This window comes from Hibiscus syriacus, unplaced genomic scaffold (genome assembly GCF_006381635.1).
Source record: "Hibiscus syriacus cultivar Baekdansim isolate YM2019G1 unplaced genomic scaffold, ASM638163v2 tig00111067_pilon, whole genome shotgun sequence".
NCBI lineage: Eukaryota > Viridiplantae > Streptophyta > Magnoliopsida > Malvales > Malvaceae > Hibiscus > Hibiscus syriacus.
Window position 1 is genome coordinate 634,979 of NW_024062969.1, and position 21,559 is coordinate 656,537.

A 21,559-nucleotide genomic window follows, 5' to 3' on the forward strand; every position below is an offset into this window, starting at 1 on the left:
CCTTGCTTTCAACATCACATCCTATAGCTCACGAAGCCTTGCATATACTTTGCCCACCACTTTTATTATTACCTAGAGCCTCAAAGCCCATGCATCTTATATCCAACTTTATCTTTTCAATTAAGAAATTTCAAATCAGAGTTGTTGAACCGTTTGACGAGAGATAATTGTAGAGTAGGCCTCTTATACTGCACTTCAATTATGGTTTTTTAACTAATTACTTTCAATTACAAATCAATCTATTCATTTGTAGGTGAGGAGTTTGATCGAAACTAAAGTCTTGTCTTCATTATTTCGGGTTTTTATCAGGTCTGGAGGTTCCTTGAATTACTGTAAGGTTTTTTCTTTTACTTTTGAACTCTATTTGAAGGTGATTATGTCATTTGGTTTGATTTCATGTCCGTCAGAGCGATTGCTTTCGTTTAGAGTTGGCTGAAGTCATAGGAGTGGGCTTTTCAACGTATGAGCTTCGCCTGAAGTTGTGACACGTATAACTGTTACTCGTCAGGATTTTTTTGCGAAGTATATATCTTCAGTGTCATGTTGAGCCTCATCGATAGTATCAAAGATGGATCAGTTTTATAGAAGCTTTTGTAGCATGTTGGTGTAACATTGACATATCTTCTTATCCATTGTATTGACTATTGTAGTAGCATGGAGTTTTTTGTATTGTTAAGTTAGGTAGTCTGAGTAAACTTCCATAAAGCGGAGGATCAAAATTTTGTTCATATAGAGGCAGATGCTGCTATTAGTTAAGCTTGTCTTCGGATGAGTTGTAACTATGCTTGATTGAGTTTCGTATAATGCAGATTTTCTGAGAAGGGGTGTGGTACCTATCTTAATTATTCTGGTTAGCTTGCATGGTGGTTTGGTAGTACGTCTTATATCGCAGGCTCTTGCTTTGCTTTGCTTTTGAGCAGTAATTGCTTTGGCTGGATTGGCTTTTTGGTGTTTGGCTTTGGTTAGCTGCTGTTCTATTTTGCTTTCAATGGGTTAACAGGTTGTTTTGTATTCGTTAGGTGTGCTTTTTTGTGGGCTCCTTGGCATTTTAATTTTATTAAGTAATATTGCTGCCAAATGTGGTCATGTTCTTTGGGGGTTGGTTGCCTGGAGTCTGCTCTCTTGGAACTTTTTCTGTATTGTCGAGGAGAGTGTACCATTTTCATCCATTTAGGCAAAGAGGTTTTTGACGAGGCATTCTCTGTAACAGCTGTTTCTCGTATCCGGTCTTGAACACAATCCAGAGATGTCACATTACATTTATAACATATTCCTTATTCAAAAGCCAGAAATAAATTATTTCTTTAAATTAATACAATTTAACAATAATCATCAAAACTAGTTAATTGCATAAAATCAAAAATAATATTTAAAAACATTTTTCACATTTAAATTCAAGCAACCTAGTAGTTCAATATTGTTTCGTATACATAGTGAAACCATCTAAAAACTACCTAATTTAGAATCCATTCAATTAGAAAATAAATATAACTTGATAAACTACCAAACATTCAAAAACATCATTTACGCCTTGTAGTTTATCTATTCATATATATGAGCAACATATTATATAACGGTACATGCCATCTAGAAATACTAAAAACATCAAAAGATGTCGTACTGATACTGGTAGTTGATCTGACCCTCAAAAACAATGTCGAGCCTAACTCCTTACGTTGTACGCCTTTCATTAGCTATGCGTGAAACAATCGCACGCTAAATATTCACTTAGTGAGACATATATAAACTAAAGTAAGGCATTTTAATATATAAAAATATCATAAATAATCAAAGTATTGTGATTATCATATAAAAATATATGAACATATAAAATTGACTTATTAAATTAATTCTTTTCATCATATAACATGTTAAAATGACATTTCATATGTAAGATATAAAATATCAAATCAAAGTACTGGATAATAAATGAATTAGGGCATGATATTTAATAACATAATTCTTAAAGTATAATTATCATGTTTGTACTTCAATTATATCAATCCACATAAAATTTCTTAATTAAAAACTAATAATTTCTAGAATAAATGAATGTCGTAGATTTTACCAATGATCTATTAAGCAATAAAACTCGTTCAATATCGTATAGTGTAGCAAAGATTTTAAAAGTCTAATTTTTTCACAGTTGAATTTTCATATAAATCTAGATTGTTTTGGTGACCAAAGTAATTATCAAGATATAATTGTGATGTTTAGTTCACCCATTTTGCTCTGAAACACAATTTAATCCATCACTTATTCAAGTGCAGCTATCTTGATAACTAGTTCCTAAAATTTTTTCAGAATTAGATCCAAAGTAATATTCTTCCTCGAATATGATGCAGATGGAGCACACAAATTATTCATATGTAATTCCATGACTTCCCATCCTCAAATTGTTTTCATCCTCTGTAAAATTCCCTTAGTTTTTCTGAATCCGATTAGGCATGTCTTTTTGAAGCTAAATACTCAACTATGAAAACTACAGCAAAACAGAATTTTAGTTGTGGTTTTTACTTATAACGGCATTTTTAAGTACCGCTAAAAACTCTCCTGACGCTAGTTAGAGCCCCGCAAAACGTTTCGCTAAAGCGAATGCCACAAAAGTCAGTGGCATTTGTGAACCGAAAATACTGCAAAAAGATCGATTTATATAGCGGCATTTTAGTAGGTCTAAAAAAAGGTCGCTGCAAAAGGTTTCAAAGAATCATAGAATGTATTTCATATTATTTTTGCCCATCTTCTCTGCACTGATAAATAGGACAATATCATCTTCAAAATTTAGATTGGTTCTAAATGATATCATGGAAAAAAAATGAAAAAATAAGTTTATAAAAAGAAGGGAAAGAAAAGGCGCTTTAGAATTTGAACGTAGTAATGAACTCTAATAGTTATGTATTTTATAAATTAGTTAAAGATTTTTTCAAAACCTATGGAGTCTAACCATTGAGTAACCTTTTGGTATAAAATATTACTAAATAGAAGGGAAAGAAAAGGCACTTTAGAATTTGAAAGTAGTAATGAACTCTAATAGTTTTGTGTTTTATAAATTAGTTAAAGATTTTTTTCAAAACCTAAGAAGCCTAACCATTGAGTAACCTTTTGGTATAAAAGATTACAATCTTTAAAAGATCTATACATAAATTTGTGTTATACATAAAGACTATGAGTTAGAATCGTTCAAATCATCCAATCCTTAAATTTTACGATGTAATTATAATATCACTATTGTCATGATGACATTTATAAAAACAAAGTATAAAATTTAACTTAAAAAATAAGAGATAAAAAAACAAAATTTATCATGATTAAAAGTATTTTATATGAAAATAAATTGGATTTTGAGAGAGAACGTGACATTTTTTTATGTTCATAACAACATTAAATTTTTATTGTATATTTTGTTACTTTCATATATGTTTATATATGAGTAAGAAAGTTAATTCATTCAAAATATAATAAATTTTGACAACTCATTAAAAATTAATTCTTAATATATATAAATGCTTAATTATCTATTACCTATCACATTTTAAAGAATATCAATGATTTTCTCTTTTGGTTTTTTGTTTTTTAGAAATGCAAAACAAAAAATCAAGGATTCAAGGTTGAGAGGGTGAAAATGACAAATGAAATCAATCTACTTGGGTAGGATTGAAATTGTATATGTTACTAGAATTAACATTATATATATTGAATAATTGGCAATGTATTATTGTGTATGTTTAAGTTATAGCTTGATGGTGTAGGTTTCATATTGAGAACAACTAATCCACGTCCATCATGTTTACATATAACGAAACATCAAACACCTATTGCCAGGAGAGTAGAGAATAAGGGCGACTTCAGCCCCACAAAGGGTACTAAATTCACTACCTTTAAAAAAATCAGTCTGACATTTTGAGGATGTCTAGATGAATAAAATGAAAATTAAGTCATCTACAAGTCCGCTTCTCTAAAAGTTGGGCTGGTGCTTAAAAAAAATAGTGAACCTAGCACCCTAAATGTGGTGCTGAAGTTATCCGCATTCCCTACTTGTTCGATAAAATGGTGTTTGTTATTTCATTGGATGCAAATATGATGGATGTGGGATTCATTGTCCCTAATATGACAATTGAACCACCAAGATACAATCTTAAACCTACACAAGTATATAGTGTCATCGTTCAATAAAATATAGGGTAAATTACAAATTGATAATTGAACTTTCATGTGATTCCTATTTTACTCACTGTACTTTCAAAATTTTCAATTTGCTCAGTCAACTCTTAAATTACTCTTGTTTCGGTCACTCAATCGTTGAATAACTGACGGTGTTATGACATGGCAATCTCTACAAAAAAAAGTCGTCGTTTTATATCCTACAAAAAAATAAGTTAAATTACAAATTCGATAACTGAACTTTCATATAATTCCTATTTTACTCACCGTACTTTCAAAATTTTCAATTTGCTCACTCAACTTTATAGATTGAGTTTGTTTAGTCACTATGTCGGGGTTAGACAAACGGACATCCGACGGAGGTAGTGACGATGAAATGGCAAATCGACTGGGTTTTGGTCGGAAAGAGGAGAGGATTTCAGCGGTGGCGGCGGTGAGACGAATAGACGGACAGGGTGTCCGAAAATTGATGAAAACCAATGGGAAGATTTGGTTTCCCGATGAACATTCGACGGTTTCTCTGCGACGAACGACAGGGAGCCTTGACGATCAACTTCTAGGGTTTTGATCACGGTGGCCTGACGCACACACCGATATTGGCTATAACGGTCATCGTCCAACGACAATTGAGATCAATGGCGAGTCATCAAATGATTTCCTATGATTTTACGATGTAGGGCAGGGCTTTGATCAAGAGGCAACGCTGGTACTGTTGGAGGTGGTGGTGGGAGTCACCGCTGGCCAGAGATGGGTTCGACGATGAGGGCAGCAGTGGACGATCGTTGACGATGAGAAGTTTAACAACAGAGTGAGCAAAATTGAAATTTTTGAAAGTACGGTTATTGAAATAGGAATCATATGAAAGATCAGTTATCAAATTTGTAATTTATCCTTTATTTTTTTCTAACCTGTAATAGCATCTGTGGCATGAGAAGTTTAACGTCAGAGTGATAAAAAAAACTCAATTTATAAAGTTGAGCTAGCAAATTGAAAATTTTGAAAGTACGGTGAGTAAAATAGAAATCGCATGAAAATTCAGTTATGAAATTTGTAATTTACCCTAAAATATAATTTCAATTCTAGAAAGAGATACAATTCAATCCTACAAAAGAAGATTGTTTTCATTTCCAGTTTACCATCTCAAACTTTTGGCGTCCTAAACATTTTTTTTCATCTCTAAAAACATCAAACACCAAAAACCACACAAGATACTACCGATTTTTTTTAAATGAGATGGTATTTTGTAATTGAGCATTTATATAGAAATCAACAACTAGATTTTTAACACGTTAAGTTGTTCAAATTAATTTTATTTTGCATTTGTCAGTTTTCATCTCAACCTTCGGCAACCTAAATTTCCTTCATATCTAAAACCACGAAACAACAAAAAACCACAAGAAAGAGTGATTGGTATTATTTTAATGGAATAGGTAATTGATAATTAATAATTTATACAGAAATTAATAATTATGTTTTTAAGTGAGTGAGTTGTCCTAATTTATTGTCTTTTATATGATTTAAATTACTTCATTGTATATAAACATATATAGAAGTGTAACCCCCTAGACCCGGTCTATGCGTTTCGACTAAGTCTAGTGAATCACATTCATGATTCTTAAAGATATTGTTCCGAAACTATTATTCAATCATGATAAAATCACATTATAAATAAAGTTTATGAAATTATAATAATTTATACTATAAAAATACAAATTAATTTAAACATGTCTTAAAAATCCAAATTTACGATAAACCAAATATAAATAGAAAATGAGTAATCATTATAAAATCCAATACTTTAAAATAAGGCCCATGTTACCAAAATAGTGTCAACTTAAAAGATAAATCATTACAATACGATATACTTCAAGAAATATGTTGATCCTCCAAGTGCTCAATCAGGAATCTAACCAACAGTATCTGAAAGGGAAAAACATTTTCGAAAAGTGAGCTAGGCTCAGTGTGTCCCAACATTACTATAAAATCATGATAGGTACACTAAACAAATCATAGTCCAGTAAATCTCATAAAACTTATACTATAGTAAATCTCATAAAAGAGTTATCCTAAGGGAACATCTTAGGGCCTGAGAGCCTACCCAAAATAGATTTCGGGGCCGTGGGGCCTACCTAAGAACACATCTTAGGACCGCAGGGCCTACCCGAGAATGATCTCAGGGCCGCAGAGCTAAGAGTCACATTAGGTCCGTAAAATTTTCCAGCTTGATCAGGGCTGTACTTTATAAATTCGTATTCCAAAAATTCAATTGCACCGTGACATAAATTCCATAAATCCATAAACATGGTAATCATATACCATTTCAAAACAAAATCAGATAGCGGTCATAATCCATAAACCATCAGATTAAATTGGTGCATCAATAAAACAGTAACCAAAGAATTCAGTGTACCGCATATTAAAACAAATAAAACAATTCAGTAATAAATAGGGAACACACCTCGATAATAGGTTCAAGTAGTAGATCTACTGATTGCTGGTCTCACCACGCTCTGCTACAGTTTTCGAACCTAATTTATAATAACACTATATTACTAATTGGTAACATAATTAATCTCTAAAATCATAAAATTTACGGGTCTTACGTGTGAATACTGGCACACGTGGCTTAACTGATCTAGAAGAGATGGGTCGAGCTGTCGAACGATCCGAAGAGTCTCTTGTACCTTCAAACAATAATAATTTATCAACCCCAAGTCTTACTTAATTGATCAAAGCTAAAATTCTCAAGTATATAAGCATTTTCCGGGTTTGACTATTAATTTGGAGAATTTCGAGTCTGAATTTGACCAAACGGATTACGGGATCGGAATCAGGACGTCGAAAAACATAAAGTATGACTTTTCGAAAATTCAAATTCTTGGTCAAAATCAAAGTCAACGGGTTTGACTGATAATTTGGAGGCCTTCGGGTTCGAATTTGGCGAAACGAACTTCGGAAACGGATTCGGCACGTCGAAAATGTTAGAATAGGTATACTCGAACAAAATCAAAGGTCGTTTAAAGGTCGAACAAAATCGAAAATGTCAGAATGTCACCTTTTTCAAAATAATTCCCAAAATGTCACTGGGTCGGGTCGGGTCAACGATCGGGTCGGGTCGGTCAACGGGTCGGTTTAGACCTGTCAACCCGGTTCAGACCGGTTTGGACCGGTCATAACATCACCCAGCCATTCGCATCTTTCCCTACGCGTGGGGGCGCGTAAGACCTCCTCCGGTCTCCAAAAATTCCTATAAAAATTTCCAAAAATTATTTTAAGCAATTTTGAGTCACTTACCAACCTCGGTTCAAATTTTTGAACGGTGGAGAGCTCGATTTCAACTCAGTCGAATCTTTGACCGCTCCACCTCCCACACGCGCCGCCACCTACGGAGACAATGACAACACCGTCGGACTCGGAACGACACCAGGAACACGATGGTGCGGGAGGTTTCAAAAACTGATCAACGATCGAAGATGAATTTAAGATTTTCCCGGTGGTGGTGCTAAACAAAACATCGATACGTTGACTCGAAATTCACGGTGTTTGGCAGCGTTTCGCTAAAATTTGTTTACTGGGTTTTGTTCACGGGTCAACGATGAACACGATGGTGGTTTCAATTTTACGATTGGAAGTCGGACGGCGTCGGAATTGAGCTTGAAAGTAGAGGTACGGGAGGAAGAAAGTTTAACCAAATAAAGCATGTGTTTTCTGATTTTAATCAGAAAACACGCTTATAATACAAGCCTGCCGACACTCCTTGGAGGAATTCAGGGCTTGGTCCCTGAATTTCCTTCAACTTCTAAAATGGCCTATAAGTTTTGAAAACTTTTAATTTAGTCACCAAATTACACCGATTTAAATATATTTTTTTTCGGGTTGTTACAATTCTCCCCCTCTACAAGAAATTTCGTCCTTGAAATTTACCTTATGAGAATAGTTGAGGAAACTGAGCCTCCATTGACTCCAATGTCTCCCAAGTAGCTTCAGAGGGGCCTCGGTTACTCCATTGAACTTTTACCATCGGGATACGTCTATTCCGAAGAACTCGCTCATTACTTTCCAAGATCTGAATGGGCTCCTCCTCATATAACAATTCATGTCTCAACTCTACCTCTTCAACCTGAATGATGTGACCTGGATCTGGACGATATCGCCTCAACATTGACACATGAAAGACATCATGAATATGATTGAGCTCAGGAGACAATTCAAGCTGATATGCAACACGTCCTAACCTCTTCAAAATGCGAAATGGTCTAATAAATCTTGGACTCAATTTACCCTTACGCCCGAATCTCAATACTTTCTTCCAGGGCGATACTTTTAAAAAGACCTGATCTCTAACTTCAAACTGAATATCTTTCTTCCTTTGATCTGCATAAGACTTCTGTCTATCAAATGCCTGTTTCAGACAGTCACGAATCAATTTGACTGTGTCTTCCGTCTCGTATATTAACTCAGGTCCCAACGTCTTCCTTTCACGTAACTCAGTCCAACAAATTGGAGTGCGACATTTACGCCCATAGAGTGCTTCGTAGGGTGCCATACGAATGCTGGTCTGATAACTGTTATTGTAAGGAAATTCAGCCAATGGCAAAAAGTTCTCCCAGCTACCATGAAAATCAATTACGCAAAGCCGCAACACATCCTCCAGAATCTGAATCACTCTCTCAGATTGACCATCAGTTTTGTGGGTGAAAGGATGTACTATAATCCAATCTTGTTCCCAAAGCCGTATGTAGCGCCTTCCAAAATCTCGAACTAAATCTCGGATCTCGATCAGAAATAATAGACAATGGAACACCATGCAATCTAACAATCTCCGAAATATACAATCTCGCCAACTTGTCCAAAGTATAATTTACCCGCACAGGAATGAAGTGAGCTGACTTTGTAAGCCTGTCCACAATCACCCGCACTGAATCCTTTTTCGAAGGAGTCATAGGTAATCCGGTAACAAAATCCATAGTAATACGCTCCCATTTCCCTTCAGGAATCTTGATAGGCTGTAACAAACCTGATGGATGTTGATGCTCTGCTTTAACTTGCTGACAAGTCAAACACGTAGCCACAAAATCCGAGATGTCCTTCTTAATACCGACCCAATGATACCTCTCCCTCAAATTCCGGTACATCTTATCTCCACCGGGGTGCATAGCATATGGACTACTGTGAGCTTCATTAAGAATAATCTACCTCAACTCAGCATCATCAGGTACACAATATCGACCCTTAAAGCATAAAACTTCATCATGATCAAGGGCGTAATCTGAGCTTGTCCTCTGCTCTACTTGCTCAAAGATGGATAGCAAGGAGCTATCAAGGGGTTGCATAACTTTAATTTCATCAACCAAAGTCGGCTTAACTTGTAATTCTGCTAACAAAGTGCCATCGTCATATAAATTCATCATGGCCATTAAAGACCTCAACTCCGATACCGCCTTTCGACTCAAAGCATCCGCCACGATGTTAGCTTTACCAGGGTGATAATCAATCACGCAATCATAATCCTTTAGAAGCTCTAGCCAGCGTCATTGTCTCAAATTAATCTCCTTCTGGGTCAGAAGATACTTTAAGCTCTTATGATCAGTGAAAATATAACACTTCTCTCCGTAAAGATAGTGTCTCCAAATCTTCAAGGAAAAAATCATTGCTCCTAACTCCAAATCATGAGTTGGATAATTACACTCATGTGGTCACAGTGGACAGGATGCATAAGCCACCACCTTACCTTCCTGCATTAGAACACAGCCAAGTCCTGAGTGTGAAGCATCACTATACACTGTAAAATCCTTCCTGGACTCTGGTTGAATCAACACTGGTGCTTGAGTCAAAACCGCCTTTAATTTCTCAAAGCTCTCTTGTTGTGCTTCTCCCCAGTCAAACGGCACGTTCTTCCTTAACAGCTTTGACAAATGAGGAGTCATGATCGAGAAACCCTCGACAAAATATCGATAATATCCGGCCAAGCCCAAGAAACTGTGGATCTCAGAGACATTCTTGGGTCATTTCCAATTCACAATAGCCTCGATCTTGCTTGGATCGACCTGAATACCTCGCGCAGAAATAATGTGCCCCAAAAACTACACTTCTTGAAGCCAAAACTCACACTTGCTTAGTTTGACATATAGACAATGCTCTCTCAAGGTTTGTAGAACGATCTTCAAATGCTCGACATATTCTACTTCCGTCCGAGAATATACCAAAATATTATCAATAAAGACAACCACAAATTGATCCAAATATGGCTGAAACACACGATTCATCAAATCCATAAAATCTGTGGGAGCGTTCGTCAAACTAAAAGGCATTACTAAGAATTCATAATGACAATATCTAGTGCGAATGGATGTTTTTGCAACATCAGACCACTTAACTTTCAATTGGTAATACCCCGAACGAATATCAATCTTAGAGAATACAATAGCTCCTCACAACTGATCAAATAAGTCGTCAATCCTGGGTAATGGGTACTTATTCTTGTTCAACTTCCGATAGTCAATACATAGCCTTGGCGACCTATCTTTCTTTTTCACAAACAAAACTGGAGCTCCCCAGGGTGAGGTACAATGCCGAATAAATCCTCGATCGAATAATTCTTGCAATTGGACCTTTAACTCCTTAAGTTCCTTTGGAGCCATGCGATAAGATGCCATAGAAATAGGTGAAGATCTCGGATAAGTCTCAATCTCGAACTCTACCTCTCTATCAGGAGGTAACCCAGGCAGCTCCTCTGAAAAAACATCAGAAAACTCGCTAACTGTATGAATCTCCTCGATCGTGGACAAGGAACCTTTAGTGTTCAAAATACAGGCAATGAAAGTCTCATACCCATTCCTGATCATACGATCAATTTTCATAGCTGAAACAATATTGGAGAGATAGCCACGCCGTTCACCAATTAACATAACAATCCGACCATCTGAAGTCTTCAGAGTAGCTCGCTTGTTTTCGCAATCCAGATTTACCTTGTGTTTATTCAACCAATCCATCCCAAGAATTAGATCGAACTCTTCTAAAGGAAGCTCCATAAGATCAGCGAGAAAAATTTCTCCCTGAACCTCCAGAGGACAACGTCGAAATACTTTATTCACTAATACTGCCTGTCCTACTGGACTCGTAACCGTAACAGTATTATTAGTGTTCTCGATCAGAATCTGAAGGTTTCGAGATACTGAACTCGATACATAGGAGTGGGTGGAGCCATTGTCCAGTAATGCAAAGTATGGAATAGAATAAATAGTAAATGTACCTGCAATAACCTCAGGCTCATCTCTATCATCCCGACGTCTAGTGGCGTAAACCAAAGCTGGCAATCTAGCCTCAGAAATTGTTGGTCCTCTATTCTGCTGAGGTCGGTCTCTACTGTCTGTCCTGGACGCTGAACCACGAGCCTTTACTTGGCTACAATCTCTAATTGGAGTCTGTATTGTAGTCTGTGAATGCACAAGAGTTTGGGTAGCGGTCCGCTCAGACGAAGCTAGTTGAGGACAATCCCTCTGAAAATGACCACTAGATCCACAATGAAAACATGCTCCGGTCTTCCTATAACACTCTCCCATGTGCCATTTACCACAAAAGTCACAATAAGGCACTTGAAACGGAACCGAAGAACCACCTCTACTAACAACTGAAGGTGATGATGCTGCATGCCTGAAGCGTGTATTTCTCCTCTGAGGGGCTGAAGTACGAATCCTCTTACCGGACTATGCGGATGATTCAGTAGGGCCAAAAGATTTCCTAGATCGCTCCTGATCAACACGCTCTCTACCAGAAGCTAAAGTCTCTATCTCCTCAGCATCCTTGGCTCTGCTCACCAAAAATCTCATCTTGAAGGGCTACCACCTGCCTACGTAGCTCGTGTATGAGTCCGAGGGCAAATTTACGGCATCGATCTCTCTCGGTAGGCACCAGACTGATTATATACTTTAACAATTTTAATAACTCTATCTCATACTCTAAAACAGTCATATCACCCTGAACCAAGTCCTGACACTGCTTTCGCCTCTGGACTAAGTAACGCTCCCCCAGGAATCGGCTCCGAAAGCGCTCCTTAAAGAAATCCCATGTCAAACGATCGGTAGGAACACTACTGGTCACTGACTCCCACCAGGTGTGGGCATTGCCATATAACATCGCTACTACCCCAAATATCTCTTAGTTGGGTCAAAACCCAACTGATCCATGCGTCTTTCTGTATCTTGAAGCCAATCTTCTGCTTCAGTAGGAATTCCTCCAAGTTGTCCTCCAAAAGTCCTGACCCCATCGGCGATCAGAGTTTGAGAAATATGCACCTCGGATCCAGCACCAGCAGCTCTGACCGCTCCTTGAATCAACTGTAAAAATTGTCTACCAAAATTCTCATCAAATACAACTCTGGTAGAATCAGGCTCACTATCGGTTGCTCCCCTGATCGGTGTAGTCATGCCAATCCCAGCAGCAGGAGGTAAATTTGTCGGGGTCTTATGAGCAGAATCACTTGTCGGAGGTGGGGGATCTACTCGAATCTCGTCGATTGGGTCTACAAATCTAGCCACTCGACCTCGTCCTCGGCTAGTTTGACGTCCACGTCTAGCACTCATTTTAGTAGATCTCTAGTTTACTACAGAAGATAAAACTTAAGGTTAGATAAGAACTTGGAGTCTCAAACACAATTAAAATCGTAAAAACTTTGAGACATGGCCTTAACAACAGGTTTTGTAAAATATTTCAAAACCATATTTTCAATTTGGACTCATACACAGTCCGAGGTTTAAAAACCAAAAGCTCTTATACCAATTAAATGTAACCCCCTAGACCCGGTCTATGTATTTCGACTAAGTCTAGTGAATCACATTCATGATTCTTAAAGATATTGTTCCGAAACCATTATTCAATCATGATAAAATCACATTATAAATGACGTTTATGAAATTATAATAATTTATACTATAAAAATACAAATTAATTTAAACATGTCTTAAAAATCCAAATTTACAATAAATCAAAATATATATAGCAAAAGAGTAATCATTATAAAATCTAATACTTTAAAATAAGGCCCATGTTACCAAAATAGTGTAAACTTAAAAGATAAATCATTACAATATGATATACTTCAAGAGATATGTTGATCCTCCAAGTGCTCAATCAGGAATCTAACCAACAGTATCTGAAAGGGGAAAACATTTTCGAAAAGTGAACTAGGCTCAGTGTGTCCCAAAATTACTATAAAATCATGATAGGTACACTAAACAAATCATAGTCCAGTAAATCTCATAAAAATTATACTACAGTAAATCCCATAAAAGAGTTATCCTAATGGAACATCTTAAGGCCTGAGAGCCTACCCAAGATAGATTTCGGGGTCATGGGGCCTACCTAAGAACACATCTTAGGGCTGCAGGGCCTACCCGAGAATGATCTCAGGGCCGCAGAGCCTACCTAAGAGTCACATTAGATCCGTAAAATTTTCCAGCTTGATCAGGGCTATACTTTATAAATTCGTATTCCAAAAATTCAATTGCACCGTGACATAAATTCCATAAATCCATAAACATGGTAATCATATACCATTTCAAAACAAAATCAGATAGCGGTCATAATCCATAAACTATCACATTAAATCGGTGCATCAATAAAACAATAACCAAAGAATTCAGTGTACCACATATTAAAACAAATAAAATAGTTCAGTAATAAATAGGGAACACACCTTGATAGTAGGTTCAAGTAGTAGATCTACTGATTGCTGGTCTCAGCACGCTCTGCTACAGTTTTTGAACCTAATTTATAATAACACTATATTACTAATGGGTAACATAATTAATCTCTAAAATCATAAAATTTACGGGTCTTACGGGTGAATACTGGCACACGTGGTTTAACTGATCTAGAAGAGTTGGGACGAGCTTTCGAACGATCCGGAGAGTCTCTTGTACCTTCAAACAATAATAATTTATCAACCACAAGTCTTACTTAATTGATCAAAGCTAAAATTCTTAAGTATATAAGTATTTTCGGGTTTGACTATTAATTTGGAGAATTTTGAGTCTGAATTTGACCAAACGAATTACGGAATCGGAATCAGGACATCGAAAAACATAAAGTATGACTTTTCAAAAATTCAAATTCTTGGTCAAATTCAAAGTCAACGGGTTTGACTGATGATTTGGAGGCCTTCGGGTTCGAATTTGGCGAAACGGACTTCAGAAACGGATTTGGCACGTTGACCAATGTCAGAATAGGTATACTCGAATAAAATCAAAGGTCGTTTAATGGCTGTTTAAAGCCGGTCAAAGGGGTTCAATAGTCCACATTCGAAAATTCCTAAAATGTCTCCTTTTTCAAAATAATTCCCAAAATGTACCTTTTTCCAAAATAATTTAATGCCATTTTTTTTTCAAAATAATTCCCTGAATGTCATATTTTTCAAAATAATTCCCAGAATGTCACCTTTTTCAAAATAATTCCCAGAATGTCACTGGGTCGGGTTGGGTCAACGGTCGGGTCGGGTCAGACCGATCAACCCGGTTCAGACCGGTCAAACCGCCGGTGAAACCGGTCACAACATCACCCAGCCATTCGCATCTTTCCCCACGCGCAGGGGCGGCGCGTGGGGGCGCGTGAGACCTCCTCTGGTTTCCAAAAATTCCTGCAAAAATTTTCAAAATTATTTTAAGCGATTTTGAGTCACTTACCAACCTCGGTTCAAATTTTTTAACGGTGGAGAGCTCGATTTCAACTCGGCTGAATCTTTGACCGCTCCACCTCTCACAAACGTCGTCGCCTACGGAGACAAGGACGACACCGTCGGACACGGAACGACACCAGGAACACGATGGTGCGGGAGGTGTTGAAAACCGATCAACAATCGGATATGAATTTAAGATTTTCCCGGCGGTGGTGCTAAAAAAACGTCGATACTTTGACTCGAAATTCACGGCGTTTGGCAGCGTTTCGCTAAAATTGGTTTACTGGGTTTTGTTCACGGGTCGACGATGAACACGATGGTGGTTTCAATTTTACGATTGGAAGTCGGACGGCGTCGGAATTGAGCTTGAAAGTAGAGGTACGAGAGGAAGAAAGTTTAAGCAAATAAAGAATGTGTTTTCTGATTTCAATCAGAAAACACGCTTATAATACAAGCCTGTCGACACTTCTTGGAGGAATTCAGGGTTTGGTCCCTGAATTTTCTTCAACTTCTAAAATGACCTATAAATTTTGAAAACTTTTAATTTTTAGTCATTAAATTTCACCAAATTACACCGATTGAACTATTTTTTTTTTTGGGTTGTTACAAGAAGCATGATAACAAGCAATAAAAATGTAATTGTTACAAAAACATGTACATCGTCATTGTTCCTTTAGGCATGTAATGCCTCAAAATTAAAATTTTAGATTTTGAGACTCAATTGAAAAGATTGTAAAGTTTTGGGGACCGACCTCGAATCAGAATTTTATCATGCACTATTTTTTGATTCAATACCTAAACTACTCATAATTCTCACCCCCCCCCCCCCCCACCAAAGTATACGCAATATTAAAACTTGGGACTCCTAACTACCATATATTTCTAATGCCACTTTGGGTTTTGTCTGTTACCAAGAACATGGCAATTTAAGTAGCTGTTGTGTATTAATATTCAAACTTGCCACCATAAAAGATGCTTCATCACCTTCCTTTCGATCCAATTTTAACACCCACTAGGCCACTACTCTATATTCAGCCTTTGAGAATATTTGCTGGTATCTTGTCAGTACCATCCACAGCTGATGCATCAGAAATATTATTTCTGATCATTTGACTTTCTTTGGCTACCCTAAACTTATATTCATGTTCTATCAACTATTTAAGCATAAAAGAACTGGGGGCTGGTCTTATCAACTCTCCTGCAATGAAGGTTCAACATTTCGTTCTTCTTCTCTGGATGTTGGTACAGTTGTCAGTTCTAATAAATGCTTTTATAGAGCCTTCTGAAATGGACATGATCCGTCCTGATTCTTCATTGGTCTTTGCGTACAACCGGTCTACTGATATTCAAAAGCATTGCAGCCCTTTTCTAGCCTCAGCCTTTGAACTGAAACCGGATTACAACAGGGGAAGTAGTAGATACAAGAATGAACTCTCCTTCTCTCTTGGAGATTGGGAGCAGGAAACTGATGGGGCTCCATTGATACAATTTGATGACAATGGAACCATTGGCACAAATTTCCTTAAGTTGGCCTCCTTTGAGGTGAAGGATGTCAATTCTATCCACCAACTTAACAACACAGTAAGTCTTGGAGGGGTTCTATCCATAGGCATATTCAGGGATAGCTCATTTTCTGATGGGTCATCTTAGATCCTACGATGATGAATCCAGGCTCATCTGTTGTGAACATTGTTTTCGAAGGGGTTTATATGGAGACCGAAGAGAATGGAGGAGAGCGTTTGATGTGTTTGGTAGGAAGTTCAGCTTCAATCTTACCTTGTACTGATACATGTGAATATGATGTATTCTCGGAGCAAAACAGCCAAATTCCAAGGTACAACCGCCGCCATATTCGTTTCTTGCAAGATGATCAAGTTTTGCTTGTTCTACGGTATCCTAAAATCTTCAAATTGACAAAAAGAGCAATCCGGGGAGAAATGTTAAGTCTCAATACACAAGGAGGGCCAAGGTACTTCAGTAAAGTTTATATATCTTCTCAAATGAATGGCCACTCGAAATATCAATTTAGTTCAGAATTGCTACAGTCTACAACTTTTGATCCTCCCCCTTACCAAGATGAAATGATGGAAGGTGGTGTCCAGATGTTTACTGCTAGAGACTTCTGCGCGGTACTTGACTATGAATATAGAGAAATATTTTCAAGTATTGCTCCAAATTACAGGTTCAGCAGTAGCCATAAGCTCCAGATCCATGGCAACTTAGGCCCTTTCATGCTCGGGAATGAGATGGATGCTGGTGGTGATTTGAGCTATGACAATGTTGAGTTCATTTTCCAACATGTCAAATGCGAGCAGGATCCTAACAGAACCGACATTGCAAATGTTTCTGCAGTGCTGAGAGCATTTACCAAAGGAAGCTTTCAATATTTCGAAAGATTAAGAACCGGCCTTTCTGGTTCGACTTTGGCCACTGAGGGTATATGGAATTCTTCTTCTGGACAGCTTTTCATGGTTGGATGTCAAGGGACAGTCGACATGGGATCCGAAGGATGTGACTATGTGATTGCAATGTACTCTCCACAATCATTTTCCATTAATCAGAGAAGCTTTTTGTTTGGAACCATAATCAATGTGAAAAAGGATATAGCTCTAGACAATCCTTTATATTTCAATGCAAGGAAAGGCATAGGCGCAAGAGATTTCACGGAATATTTACCTTACAATTATTCCAAGATCAATTTGGTCAGTGCATTCCAAAAGGTAACTCTATCTTATCAAATTCTAAACATTGCCAAGCAGTGGCTCTTCCTGTATCCAGCTCTAAAAGATGGAGAAGACCCGTTTGCTCAGCTAAGCATATTGGCCGAAGACCTTGCATTAGTTGGCTATGCAGTCCCAGATGGTCAACTGATTGCTGGACCGGAATCCCGAGTCTTGACTATTCAGGTACTTTCTTTGGGTCCATTATCTGGATGGTCTGAACCCAATTTTGTGAAGGGAAATCTCTGTAGGAAACCAGACATTTCAAAAGATGATCTCACAAGCTGCAGGTTCTGGAATGTGTCGATGCATCTCGCTTTCAGCAACATGAGAGAATACAAGCAAACAACTTACAAGAATATCTCTGAATTGTACCTGGAAGGTGTATATGATCCTATTATGGGTGAGATGCATTTGATTGGATGTAGGAAGGCTTCGGTGGCAAGTGTCAGCATTGAACGAGGCCAAGATTGTCTTATATCAGTGAAAATTCAGTATCCACCTGTAAACTTACAATGGTGGAAAAAACCAATTGCCGAGATCACCTTCAGTAGCCAAAGAAAAGAATACGATCCTCTCTACTTTAGCTTGATTACCATTCATGCTCGTTTGACTCAATATCCAGATTATTTGAAAGCAGCTGCAAATCGAGCATACTTGGTGGTGATTGTAGGCATTGTACTGCTCACAGTATCGATTGCAATCATATGGAACCAACTCTCATACATGAAGGTAACCGCAGATATCGCTCCTTACATTTCTACTACCATGATTGCTTTTCAGTTCCTTGGATATAGCCTTCCACTGATCTATGGTGGCAAAGTCATACTGAAATCAATGGAACCCGAAGCTTACAATGCATTGCCTAGTGATCAACATGAGTATGGAATGTTGAAATTCCTACAAAGTTTCGAAAGGGCTCTTTTGCTGGTTGTCATACTACTTACTGCAAGACTTTTCAATGTGGTAACCGAATCTAGAAGTAAGACGCTCTTCCAAGGTTCCTCTAACCCAAGATACGGTTCTAGAGAGAAAAGGGTATTGTTGAGTAGCATGGCTATATACACTTTCGGGTTTCTTATTTGGCTTGTTGCTGGATATAATCCTGATGTACAAGTACAACAGCTAAATATTGAAAACGACATGCATGAACCAAGAAATGGGCAGCAAATATTGCAAACTCGGATGGGTGCAATGGAGGTTTTAGTTTATTTTCTACAAAACTACTTTCTGCTTCCTCAGATTATTAGCAATGGATTGATGGCAATGCCTGGTAAATCCTTGAAGGAAGCCTATTACCTTGGATTGACTTTAATTAGGCTCCTCGTGCACTTTTTGAACTACATAGTGGATCCTGTTATAAATGCCAAAGTTGAAAGATTTCAAGTCTCGAGTTCAAACTCAACATATCTAATGCTTCCCAGGGTTCTCGGTCCGATAACGATGATTATATGTGCAGTTAGAGTCTACATCCAGCAGAACTGGAAAAACAAGAAGCATTAATCTCCAAACTAAGCAGACATCTGCAGTTTGCGGTATTAAAGTATTGTAATATCGTTATCCTGTTTTCTAGATTCATGCCAGAATCAATAATGTTAGAAGTACAACCAGAATTATTGTCGCTCTCTTTGTTTCAGTTTCAATAAGAATTATAAGATTATATATAATTTTCGTTTCTCAACAGGACAATGTAGAAGCTCATTTTGTCCAGGGTTTATACTCGAGTTTCAATTGGGTTTTTATATTTAAGTAATTATATTTATATTAGTTAGATTTATTAATTAATATTGTTTAATTATATAAATTGTTAGGGTATTTATATGTTATACGTATTATTATTATATAGAGTATAAATAAATTATTAATATTAAATATGTACATATATCAATTGAACTTTAACATAATACTAATTAAATATTTTATTTTTTTACAAGGCCCAATTACAAAGTAACACTACACTCAGTCCAAATGGAGACAAAATTGGAGCAGACCCATGCCAAATTGAAGCAAGCCTGGATCAATGTCAAGCCCAAATATTCTAGCCCACTAGTGAGAACCCTAAACTCATTAGAGTTCTCTGTTGGATGTTCCAGCGCCACACTGTGCTGACCGTTGGATCAAGTCAAGATTACCCCAATGATGCCACAAGAAGCCAGTTGTTCCTCTTCAACCGTTTCGTCTGTACCTGCAACAAAATAACCAAAACTGATTCCTGGGCCAAAAAAAAAAGATACCAGCGATGCATCCACAAACAGAAAGGGAAAGAGCAGGAAAAAAAATACGCATCAACAATTAAGGAAAGGACAGAAGCACGAAAAAAAACCCTAGAGCCATCAGCTATAAAACAGAGAGAAATATTTGTTTGTAGGGATCTCTCGACCATAATTCTTTGGAGGCAAGCAATACAAACTAGGCATTTTTTTCTAGCATTCGAATACAAGCAAGAAAAGTTACAAGGAGTCTCACCATTGTATTCAAAAACCGTGGAAGCAATAGAAAACAAAGAACTATTTTTTTGGTATTTTCTATCTTCCTTTCAATTTCCAGTATTCTTTATGGGTGTTCTTATTTCTAAGGAAATAAAAGATGTGAGAAAAGAAAGAGTTTAGTATTGTTACCTTTCCTTTTGTTGATCCTACCATTGCCGAAGTGTAGGTCGCAGTTCATTTGGGAGTTCCTTACTGAAAAAAAATGTAACAGATTGTTTTTCTCCCATATTCGAAACAGACAAAAAAACATAGAGGAACATTTTTTGTTCAAAGGTTTTCCTTTTCCTTTCTTTGATTCTTAACAACTATTTTTCGTGTTTTAAAAAAATAAAAAAGCGAAAATAAACTAGAGGAAGGAGAGGGTTTTCAAATACAAAAAACAATAGCTTTTAAAAGAGTAGCTTAGTATAAATCTCAAGGAGCAGTACGAAGCAAAAAAAAGGCTTCCTTTTCGAAGGAATCATTCTTCTCTATTATAAATCTCAAGAAAATTAGTGGGTTTAAGATTAGGTTACCTGGATCGTGGAGGTTCCGATGCCGAAGAGAGCCTTCGAGCTTCGTGTGTTGGGTCTTCATCGGAGAACCCAAAAAAGGGCCCTGGTCGTTAGTGGTCGTGGTCTCCATCTTCTCTTCAAAGAAAGTGAAAAAAGAAAGAACGGTGGTTTAGAGATGGAGAGATGCGGCTGAGTTGTTTAGTTTAAAATTAAGTTAGGGTTACTCTAAAATAGGGTTTTATAGTAAATGTTTAGGGTTAATTTATTTAAGGTTCCTGAAAATTCACCGTGTATTTATGCTTTAGTCACTGTTATCACGCTTTTTTTAGGTCATTGGTTTATTTCCAATTTTATATGTTTAATTTTACATTTACTTGAATTTAGTCATTATTTTAAGGTTAGTATGTTTAGTTTAATTTAGTCCCCATACTAAGTTGTTAATTTAAGTCCTTTTATCATTTTATTTATGTGTTAATTCTCTGTTTTTTGTGCATTTTGGTGTTTTGTTTGATATTTAATTTTAGGTCATTATTTTAGATTTCCTTTAATTTAATTTTTAAGTCTTTTAGTATAAATTGAACACTTAGGTAGATTACTTTTGATTTTAAGCCTTAATTGTTAGAACTTTTTCATCTGAACTATTAGATTAAGATTTCAAATTTTTCCCTAATTTATATTACTTCTTTTAGATTAAGTCCTTACTTTTAAATTTGTTTTAATTTAGTCCATTTTTAGGATTACTTTCTTCAATTAGTTGTCATGTTTATTTTGCATGTTGATACGTTTTGTGATGTAAAAGTATGTGAATTATTTTTATTTGCGAATTGTATAACATTTTTTTACATGAATTGTATGATACCCTCATGTGCATAACTTGACTCCTATCACATAATTGGATTAAGAGTAATACTTTTTAAATTTAAAATTGTTTTGAAGGGCTTGTCTTAACTAATTAGATAGTCACTTTCGACGATTTTAAATTGAAAGTGTACACCAACAGTGAAACCTAAACAAATGATTTGT

At 36.7% G+C, this 21,559-nt stretch overlaps 1 protein-coding gene across 1 annotated transcript; it reads left to right on the top strand.

Annotated features, from left to right (window-relative positions):
• The first annotated feature begins 16,494 nt into the window (after positions 1-16,494).
• On the top strand, positions 16,495-19,056 carry LOC120151690. Its single transcript, XM_039164073.1, has one exon. It carries the CDS (start codon positions 16,495-16,497, stop codon positions 19,054-19,056), a length of 2,562 nt encoding a protein of 853 aa, XP_039020004.1.
• The last annotated feature ends 2,503 nt before the right edge of the window (positions 19,057-21,559 follow it).

What these genes read in the sequence shown, in the direction of transcription:
- LOC120151690 (XM_039164073.1), top strand. Translation starts at nt 16,495, where the DNA reads ATGAATCCAGGCTCATCTGTTGTGAACATTGTTTTCGAAGGGGTTTAT.